This window comes from Ranitomeya imitator, chromosome 5, assembly GCF_032444005.1.
Source record: "Ranitomeya imitator isolate aRanImi1 chromosome 5, aRanImi1.pri, whole genome shotgun sequence".
Classification (NCBI taxonomy): Eukaryota; Metazoa; Chordata; class Amphibia; order Anura; family Dendrobatidae; genus Ranitomeya; species Ranitomeya imitator.
This window is the reverse complement of record NC_091286.1, coordinates 315,743,521-315,754,288: the sequence shown is the minus strand read 5'-3', so window position 1 is coordinate 315,754,288 and position 10,768 is coordinate 315,743,521. Positions and strand designations below refer to the sequence as shown.

At 41.1% G+C, this 10,768-nt stretch overlaps 1 protein-coding gene across 1 annotated transcript in view; it reads right to left on the bottom strand.

Moving 5' to 3' along the window:
- Positions 1-1,671: 1,671 nt before the first annotated feature.
- Positions 1,672-10,768, bottom strand: part of COQ3 (coenzyme Q3, methyltransferase) — a 28,001-nt gene continuing 18,904 nt past the window's right edge. Inside the window, exons 3-7 of the mRNA XM_069726327.1 lie at positions 7,560-7,709; positions 6,808-6,907; positions 6,011-6,253; positions 5,076-5,235; positions 1,672-2,659 (exon numbers count right to left, since the gene is read on the bottom strand). Of these exons, the coding sequence (XP_069582428.1) occupies positions 2,472-2,659; positions 5,076-5,235; positions 6,011-6,253; positions 6,808-6,907; positions 7,560-7,709 (841 nt within the window). The 3' untranslated portion in view covers positions 1,672-2,471. The remainder of the gene's footprint in view (positions 2,660-5,075; positions 5,236-6,010; positions 6,254-6,807; positions 6,908-7,559; positions 7,710-10,768) is intronic.

Sequence of the window (10,768 nt, the reverse complement as noted above, 5' to 3'; positions counted from 1 at the left end):
TTTTGTTGACGCAGCTCCATGATTTACGGCTGATAGACAGCTTGAATAGATGTGGGGATTCCCTAGCAACCAGGCAACCCCCACATGTACTCAGGCTGGCTAACAGCTGTAAATCATGGAGCTGCGTCAACAAAAATTAAATCTCCGAGCACTACCAAATACTCGGAGGACACCCGAGCGTGCTCGGGAAAACCTGAGCAACGAGTACACTCGCTCATCACTAGTAATAAACACTTCAAATTCTTTAGCTGTCAGCTAGAGGTAGAACTCTACAAGATATTCATATGTGTCTCACACCAAATTAAAGGGGTATTCCCACGAGCAAAAACTCATTTTAATCAACAGATCTTGGAATAATAATAATTTCCACAATTGGATGTGTATAAATAAAATGTTCCTGTGCTGAGATAATCTTATAAATGTTCCCCTGCTATGTACTGTGTAATGGCTGTGTCTGACCATACAAGGTCTGATCATACCACATCTCCAGAGTATGGGGAGAAAGTAAAATAGTTTACAGACATTACAGCAGGGGATCACAGAGGATTCTTTTTGTAAGGTAAAACATTTCCCTGCCTTTTTTTAAACAATATTTTTCTTCAAAGGATAACTTGCAATACTGTGTTGTAATGTCTGTGTTCTCTGTTCCTGCCCAGGAGCTGTGATATGTGTAGACCATGTTCCAGCACGGTCAGACACGGCCATTACACAGTACGGGCACATTTATAAGATTGTCTCAGCACAGGAACATTAAAAAAAAAGTTGTTGGAAGTTGTTATTATTGCAAGATCTGTTGATCTAAATGATCTTTTGTTTGTGGGAATATCCCTTTAAGCAAGGTCACCACATATCCAGGCTAAGAGGATAATTTTTCTCCTGGCATCAAAACAAATGTCAAAATGGCGTCAGTAGTCATCGTATTTTTTCACAACTTTCTACTGCAAAACCTATGACGCTAGAGTGACAAAAGCCACATGTAAAGTATTCTGATCCGACTCCCGGAGATCTCAACAACTGATGAGCTAGATGAATGCGAATAGCAAACTATGGAATCCTTTCTTGCTTCAGTTTATTACTTATTAAACTCCGTTATATAGCACCAATAATTCCATAGTGCTCTACAGATATCACTGGGGCTCCCTCTAATGTGGAACTGAGACATGGAAGGAGACCGCTGAATGACTCCATAGATGGGAACAAGGCTTTAATGGGGTTGGCCACTACCGAGACAACCCCTTCTCATACTCCAGTAAGATAAAAAAGCGTAGCGTTTGCACTCGCTCTCGTGCGGTTGTAGGATACGGGACTCCGGCACACAATCAGAGCTGGCATCACTGCCCGTCTCTGAAATGGAACATGAAGAGGAAGTCAGATCAGCTGCAGCCCGGACATCCTCTTCATGTTCCATTTCTCCAAAAGAGGGTGAGGAGAGGTGGAGGGGTGCCACTGAAGCCACATGTCACAACAACTGCACGGGAGCAGTGGGAACGGCGCCAGCACAGGAGGAGAGTATAGGCTTTATTATTTTATCTGGCCCAAACATTTAGATCAAGAAGTAATTCTTGCCACCTAAGTAAGGCTCTGTTCACATCTGTTTCTGGAGCTACAGATATGTTACATCAAGCACCTATCAGACATCTATGCCATACCCTTATGGATAAGCCATAAACCTTTAGAAAGTGGGAATATGCTTTATTAAAAAAGAAAAAAAGTCAGATAGTCTAGTATTGCTCTGTTATATATCTGTGTTAGTAACCTGATAAGGATTAGGCAAAAATCACATCAGACAAATAAAAGCCCATTATCTGATTATAAATTGCACATATTATATTTCATCCTTCCATCAATTAGCAGAATTACATGCTGTGCCTGCCAAGATATTCTCAAACATCCTTTCTGCCAGAATCAGGTAGCAAAAGGTTTCTGACACTTGCACATTTATTAAAAGGGAATCTGTCAGGAGGTTTTTGCTAAGTAATCTGAGAGCAGCTTGATGTATGGACTGAGAACCCGATTCCGATGATGTGTCACTTATTAGGCTCTGTACTGTTTCAAAATAATCAGTGTTTTAACAAGAAATTACCAATACAGGACAAGGTTTCTTGTTCCTCCTAGTCAACTGTTCCCACCACTGATTAGCCGTTCTCTGTCAACGTACAGTGTATACAGAACACTGCCAATCTGTTATACAGGGCTCAGCATTCTGATCACTGCTAGATCTGCAGCAGATAAAACAGTGTATCAAAATGACAACATGCAGATCAGTAAGTGACAAAACCCCTACATCATGCTGCTCTCAGATATAGCAAAATCATGGAGACAGGCTCCCTTTAACAAGAAATCAGTCAAGCATGTTTTAGCAAAAAAAAAACCATAAGGTAATATAATTAGTACTGTGTGAACATAGGTGTATCCTCACTTAATGATAAACTTGACATCAAATATTGGATTAACAGAAGTCTATGACATCTTCACATGGATGCCTCCGCTGCCTTGGGCTGGTCCTGCTCTTTTTCATATGTCACGTCTGTGGGCTGCTCTTGTGCGACCATCTTCACTGCATGAATAGCATAGTTAACGCTTGTGTCATCAAACCATCGCCAAGAACCCATCAATGGGTTGTACAGCATGCCCCTCAGCATATCCACCACAAATCCATCTGGAAAAACACACACCAATATCAGCAACATTGTTTAATTTTATAAGGCTGAAAAAAACGTTTTGCACTAAACATGCCAGTGTATCTACAGTACCTAGCTTGTCCTGCAAAAGACGCTCCAGTGTTTTTCCTGAAGCGTCTTTTTTTTCTTCTTTTTTTTAACATCTTTTTTGATTATCTTTTGCGATGGCTTGGTCACCGGCTTTTGTTTTATTACACATATTAAATTAATAGTGAGCAGCTTCCAGAATGATAGTCCCAGATAAATGGCCAGAACACTTCTTTTAACTGTTTGGCGGCTTTGGAAGCCAGACGTAGAGAAAATGTTAAAAAGACTTAGAAAGCCGTTTTTACATTACTATGCATATGTGCATTCTTAAGCTTTTTTTTTTAAAAGCACAAACACTACTAAATATGGTGGTTTAATTCATGTGATTAAGGTTACTATAAAGTATTTTCCTCGCCGCTCCAGTTACATACAGTACAGACCAAAAGTTTGGACACACCTTCTCATTTAAAGATTTTTCTGTATTTTCATGACTATGAAAATTGTACATTCACACTGAAGGCATCAAAACTATGAATTAACACATGTGAAATTTTATACTTAACAAAAAGTCTGAAACAACTGGAATTATGTTTTATATTCTAGGTTCTTCAAAGTAGCCACCTTTTGCTTTGATGACTGCTTTGCACACTCTTGGCATTCTCTTGATGTGCTTCAAGAGGTAGTCACCGGGAATGGTTTTCACTTCACAGGTGTGCCCTGTCAGGTTTAATAAGTGGGATTTCTTGCCTTATAAATGGGGTTGGGACCAACAGTTGTGTTGTGCAGAAGTCTGGTGGATACACAGCTGATAGTCCTACTGAATAGACTGTTAGAATTTGTATTATGGCAAGAAAAAAAGCAGCTAAGTAAAGAAAAACGAGTGGCCATCATTACTTTAAGAAATGAAGGTCAGTCAGTCCGAAAAATTGGGAAAACTTTGAAAGTGTCCCCAAGCGCAGTTGCAAAAACCATCAAGCGCTACAAAGAAACTGGCTCACATGAGGACTGCCTCTGGAAAGGAAGACCAAGAGTCACCTCTGCTTCTGAAGATAAGTTTATCCGAGTCATCAGCCTCAGAAATCGCAGATTAACAGCAGCTCAGATTAGAGACCAGGTCAATGCCACACAGAGTTCTAGCAGCAGACATCTCTACAACAACTGTTAAGAGGAGACTTTGTGCAGCAGGCCTTCATGGTAAAATAGCTGCTAGGAAACCACTGCTAAGGACAGGCAACAAGCAGAAGAGACTTGTTTGGGCTAAAGAACACAAGGAATGGACATTAGACCAGTGGAAATCTGTGCTTTGGTCTGACGAGTCCAAATTTGAGATCTTTGGTTCCAACCACTGTGTCTCTGTGCGACGCAGAAAAGGTGAACGGATGGACTCTACATGCCTGGTTCCCACCGTGAAGCATGGAGGAGGAGGGGTGATGGTGTGGGGGTGCTTTGCTGGTGACACTGTTGGGGATTTATTCAAAATTGAAGGCATACTGAACCAGCATGGCTGCCACAGCATCTTGCAGCGGCATGCTATTCCATCCGGTGTGCGTTTAGTTGGACCATCATTTATTTTTCAACAGGACAATGACCCCAAACACACCTCTAGGCTGTGTAAGGGCTATTTGACCAAGAAGGAGAGTGATGGGTTGCTACGCCAGATGACCTGGCCTCCACAGTCACCAGACCAGAACCCAATCGAGATGGTTTGGGGTGAGCTGGACCGCAGAGTGAAGGCAAAAGGGCCAACAAGTGCTAAGCATCTCTGGGAACTCCATCAAGATTGTTGGAAGGAGCTACCTCTTGAAGCTCATCAAGAGAATGTCAAGAGTGTGCAAAGCAGTCATCAAAGCAAAAGGTGGCTACTTTGAAGAACCTAGAATACAAGACATAATTTCCGTTGTTTCACACTTTTTTGTTAAGTATATAATTCCACATGTGTTAATTCATAGTTTTGATGCCTTCAGTGTGAATGTACAATTTTCATAGTCATGAAAATACAGAAAAATCTTTAAATGAGAAGGTGTGTCCAAACTTTTGGTTTGTACTGTAGGTTGAAAAAAAGACCAAGTTCAACCTTTCTCCACCAATTGTACATTTTGTCACTAAAATATCTATAACCCACAATATTATTTGTACTGAGAAAATCGTCCAACCCTTCTTTAAAAGCAGTTATAGTGCCTGCCATTACTACCACTTGTGGTCGGCATTCCACAGTCTGACTGCTCTAACTGTAAAGAACCCTTTCCTATATAGATGCCGGAATCGCCTTCCTTCCACCCATAAGGAGTGTCCCCAATCCTTTACACATGTAGTATCTCCTCTGAGACTTCTTTTTTCTTTCTCATTCATTTTAAAACAATTACTTACTGGATTCAAGGAGTCTCTCCAACTCTACAGGTGAGATGAACTTGTCCCAGTCGTGAGTACCTTCTGGTACAAGGGTCATCACCTTCTCAGCCAGCAATATTCCAAGAAGGTAGGAAAGCTTGGTTTTATTGATTGTGGTAATAAAAAGGGAACCACCTGGCTTCCAAGAAAGAGAAAAGAGACTTGTCTGCATCAAATATTTACTCAGTCTGTACAGGGAATATTTTTGATGTTCTTCAATGACAAGTTAAATTTACGTTGAAGTGTAACTAAACTTTGTTACAAATTTTTCTACACATATATTGTACTCATAAAAATTCCCTGCAGATAATTGGAGGTCTGGGTCCTAAGACTACCGATCAGTGAAGACAATAGCTCAGGTGGCATAAGTTCACAAAGTGGAGTACAGACTTCTGGGTTTCAATATATTTAGGTATTTCCGTCATATATCTCTCTTAAAACACCTTAAAAAGTTGCAAAGTGTTGGTGCAACATAGGATTGTGCAAAAATGTTGTGACTTGATGTTTTTACCAGCTCCACCAAAGTGAATGGAGCTAGCGTGGGACAGGGGCATGGCAATGTCCACCCCTCTAATTCTTGATCAGTTCTGGCTTACCTTACACCGGAAATCTTGCTCCAGTGACTAACTGAAGTAAGATTTATGGCAAGGCCCGCATAATTGTTAAAGGTGCACCTGATTCATTAATTAACGTGCACCTCTTACTCCGGTAAGCCCTTTCATTGAGACTGGATTGTACAATGCCATTCTTAGTAAAATCAGGGCCAGACTATTGGATCCTCACTACGTCTGCTCGTGCGCACAGCCTTGGGACACATCATGCCACTGATCTGCAGTGCATTTAAGGGTCTACAAGATACAGAAAAAATTATACCAAAGTTACAAACCATGGTAAAAAGAAGCCAATCCTTATACCTTCAAAACTTGAAAGCAGCTTTGGATAAAAGACTCCACGTCGTTCACATGTTCTACAACTTCTGATGCCACAACTGCATCAAAGCTTTCCATGTCATTCTCTAGAAGATCTTCTAGGGAGCAATGTCTGTACTGGACACGTTGGTCTAGGTCTGGGTCGAATGATTTGTGCAGATCTCCAGTGCGAATGTTATCTTCTACAGGATCTATTCCCATGACAGAAGCACCAAGTCTGCCCAGTGGCTGCAACAGAAAAACATAACATGGTCTAAAATGGAGTTTGTCATTGATTATTATTGGCTTATTTTAGTAGATTCCACCATTCTCCACAAATTCTACAGCATCTTTTCTTAGAAATCATTCTTTTGAAGTTCCCAAGATAATGCTCTTGATTATGTATAAAACAAATTGACCACTAGAAGTTACAGTTCTTTCTTGCCCCTACAAAACTCTAAGTGTTCAATAAGTGCTGAAGGTGTAGGGTCACATCCCATTAATGGGGTGAATTATAATTACTGTACTCATTCGTTTACAGGAGAAATAACGGAGGAATGCCACAATGGTCTAAGAGAAAGGGTCTACAGAAATTTTTTTTGAGGAGTACATGCATATACTACAATGGGGGCGGGCTAAAATGAATAGAGAGTTACCATTACAAGGCAGAATTGTGAACGGCGATATTAAAGGTGGGTGCATGCCATCACTGATGGAATATTACAGTCTGCAATTGCTCCCTTTTTAGGTTTTGTACTTAAATTAATTCTAAATTGTTGCTGACAATATTAGTTTTCGGTTACCTCAGACAATAGTCCGCCACCGCAGCCAACATCAAGTAGCTTGATGCCCATCAGAGGGCTCCCAACATCGTGGTTATGGTTTTTGCGCATTAGAATGTCTCTGGGGGTAAAATAGATGATTACAAAATTAATTTTTATGTTCCTATCAGTGCTTTAAATATGGATAACTGTCCTATTAACTATAACAGGAGGACCTGCTTATTAAAGGGGTTTTCTATGCTTACAATACTGAAGACCACAGGATAGGTCATCAATATCAGATCAGTGGGGGTCTGACTGCCTGGCTGTTATCAACTCCAGCCGGATGTAAACATGGAACAGAGTTCAACTGTACAGATCCATTAAATGTCCAGTGGCCGCTGTCATATATGATTAGGAGCTGATCTGCAGTGGCTGCTACACACTGAACAGAGCTGTATTGTACAATTCCTCAGGGCTGATGACAGCTGATCAGTGGGGGTGCTGGGAGTTGGACCGCCGACATATATTGAGGACCTATCCTGAGGTCATCAATATTATATCATTGGACCATCCACATGAATACAGTTTATACGTCACTGACAGGTGTCTCAGCAACATGTTTCCCTTTTGAAATTACGGTAACAATCCAAACAGGATAATGGGGAGGTCATGGCAGGAGAAGAAACTAAATGCTTTTCAGGATTTTTTTTTTTGTGAAAAGCAAAACTAAAGTACAGTAAAATTGTCATACCTTTTACTATAAAAGCTTCCTACTTTTATATGAAGCATACCTTATAAATGGCACTCGTATATCGTTCATTGCATGGAGCGCACAATATACACCTTCTTCATCCCACCATTTCGCTGACCATGCCTGGAATTTCTTAACCTCCATGGGATCCACACTAGGTGCGGTGCTATATGGCCGACTTAAACAGCAACTGTACAAATATCACAACTTACAATTAATGAAAAATCCAAAAGTGTAGTTAGACCAGTGATTAAAATGCTATAAAATAAACATGTAATGGCAGTTAGTGTAAAACAAGCAGCTGTGCTGCTACTAAAATGTGCAATAACCATGTACACAAGGACTGGTGTTAATAAACAGACGCTGTATCAGTTTCATTTTTTCCATATGCAAATATTGATGCATGTAAATACACATAGGAATGTATCTTGCATGTAGTCCTTTTCCTCTCTGCATGCGCTCTGTAAACATTCAGAAACCTCCTCTGATCCCCAAAACATCAAAAAATAACTAGGTCAATGGAGAGGAGGGGGATGAAACTGCAGGTCTCGCCCCTTTCATGTTCAGGGACATTATATGATTTGATAGGGGAAATGAAAGTGGGAAACATCTGATTGCCTAAAAACGATAACATCTCCTTTAAAACCACAAGTGTAGAGAGAAAATATATAGTATAAAAAAAAACAAAAAGGCGTACAAATATAATCTCCTTGCTGCAATGCATTTCATGTACATCTTAGTATTTTAGTGAAGGAAACAGAAAATATGAGGGGAACTATTTAGTGAAATCGGTACAGGTTACACTGAGTATTTATATGGAACCCCTAGTGTACAGTATTTCATGTATTTCATATGGAAGTATGGAGAGTTTCTTTTTTCTCATTCATGCAGATGCCAAGAAACAAAAATGCATGCTATATTAGGCCTCACTCACACGTCCATGGTTATAGTGGGTTATCCAGGACTATATCATTTTTTTACTACAGTCCTAAGAACTAACAGGCAGGTAGCTGCTAACTATCTGCCTACTGTGCCAAGCTCCGACGTCTGCCAGCACTGAGCAGTTACAGACTGCTCCTGGAGGCGATTCACTGACGTCATGACGACAGAGCAGCAGCTTCTCACCCGCTCCGCAATGTTCATGTGTCTGCCGACTGCTAGCTCCTCCGCTGCAGACAAGAAGCCGGCTGTCAATCAGCATGAGGTCAACAGCAATGACCAGTCAACAGAGCAGCCCGGAAGAGGAAAAGCAGCTCTGCTGACACGGAGCAGATGAGTCATCGGCAGGAGCGGTTGGTGACTGCTTTGAGCAGGGCTGTGGAGTCGGTAAGCCAAACTTCCGACTCCTCAATTTCCCTGACTCCGACTCCACAGCCCGGCCTCACTACTGAGCATGTACATAAAGTGCAGCACAGATTCATCTCCACAGCACTGGTCACTACTGAGCATGGACATAAAGTGCAGCACAGATTCATCTCCACAGCACTGGTCACTACTGAGCATGGACATAAAGTGCAGCACAGATTCATCTCCACTAAAAGCCCAGATCCTTACATGAGGAACAGAACAGACATTTATAGGACATTTCAGAACTTTCCTAAATTCTTATGAAAACATTTACAGCACATCCTGCACTGAACTACTGCACCCAATTATTATATATTTTAGGAGTTGAAGTCTATTCATTTCATGCCGACTCCACCAAAGTGGGCACTGACTTGGAGCCTGGCTGTAAAATAGGCAGGTAGTTGCCTTTGTTATCAACTACCAGCCTGTTGGTTTTTATAGTAAAAAAAAATCTATAGTCATGGGCGAGCCCTTCAAACACACGTTAAAAAATGGTACCGGTGTAATCCATGTTTTGGATCAGCATGTCAGTGTGTGGTCCGTTTTTACCATCAGTGTATTTCACAGATAAATTATAATTCTTCTCTTATTCTTTGCTGTTAAATAAGTACATCACGCCATCTGTGTGCTGTATGTGTTTTTCACAGACCCATAAACTTGTGTTAGCACTTTTCAAATGTGATAGAAAAAAAAAAACGAAAAAACAACATGTCTCCATAAGTTTTGGACAGACAGATTATCCATGAAAGAACAGGGACATCTCAATAGCACCCTAAATTATAACGGGTATGTGCTGTATTTGTGAAAAAAAAACAAAAAAAAAAACGGATGATACAGCATGCATCTGAATGAGGTCTTACAAATATTTTTTTCCGGTTCACGATATTTCACTATTCCTCTGCAATACAGTGTTATACTAATGCGCCATAAGGCAGCACACAGTTTACCTTCGCTACATAGCATGGAACTGGACGTCATGTGCCACTTACAGGCTCCAGATATACAACTTCAGGCAGATGTGTCATAGCATTTCTCAATAAAAAACTGCATACATGATTAAAGGGAACCTGTCACCTCCAAAATCACGGGTGAGGTAAGCCCACCGGCATCAGGGGCTTATCTACAGCATTCTGGAATGCTGTAGATAAGCCCCCGATGTATCGTAAAAGATGAGAAAAAGATGTTAGATTATACTCACCCAGGGGCGGTCCCTCTGTTGGTCCGGGTCCAGAAACTCCACCAAATTTTACTGTGGGTAGCAAGTGTTTTTCTTGGAATGCTGTGTTTTTTTGGCAGCCATGTATAACGCCTTTTTGTATGACCAAACAACTCAATCTTGGTTTCATCAGTCCACAGGGCCTTCTTCCAAAAAAAATTGGCTTCTCCAAATGTGCTTTTGCATACCTCAGCCGACTGTTTGTGGCGTGCTTGCAGAAACGGCTTCTTTCGCATCACTCTCCCATGCAGCTTCTCCTTGTGCAAAGTGCGTTGTATAGTTGACCGATGCACAGTGACACCATCTGCAGCAAGTTGATGCTGCAGCTCTCTGGAGGTGGTCTGAGGATTGTCCTTGACTGATCTCACCATTCTTCTCTGCCTTTCTGATGGTTTTCTTGGCCTGCCACTTCCGGCCTTAACAAGAACTGTACCTGTGTTCTTCCATTTCCTTACTATGTTCCTCACAGTGGAAATTGACAGGTTAAATCTCTGAGACTGCTTTTTGTATCCTTCCCCTGAACAACTATGTTGAATAATCTTAGTTTTCAGATCATTAGACAGTTGTTTTGAGGAGCCCATGATGCCACTCTTCAGAGGAGATTCAAACAGGAGAACAACTTGCAAGTGGCCACATTAAGTAGCTTTTCTCATGATTGCATACACCTGGCTATGAAGTTCAAAGCT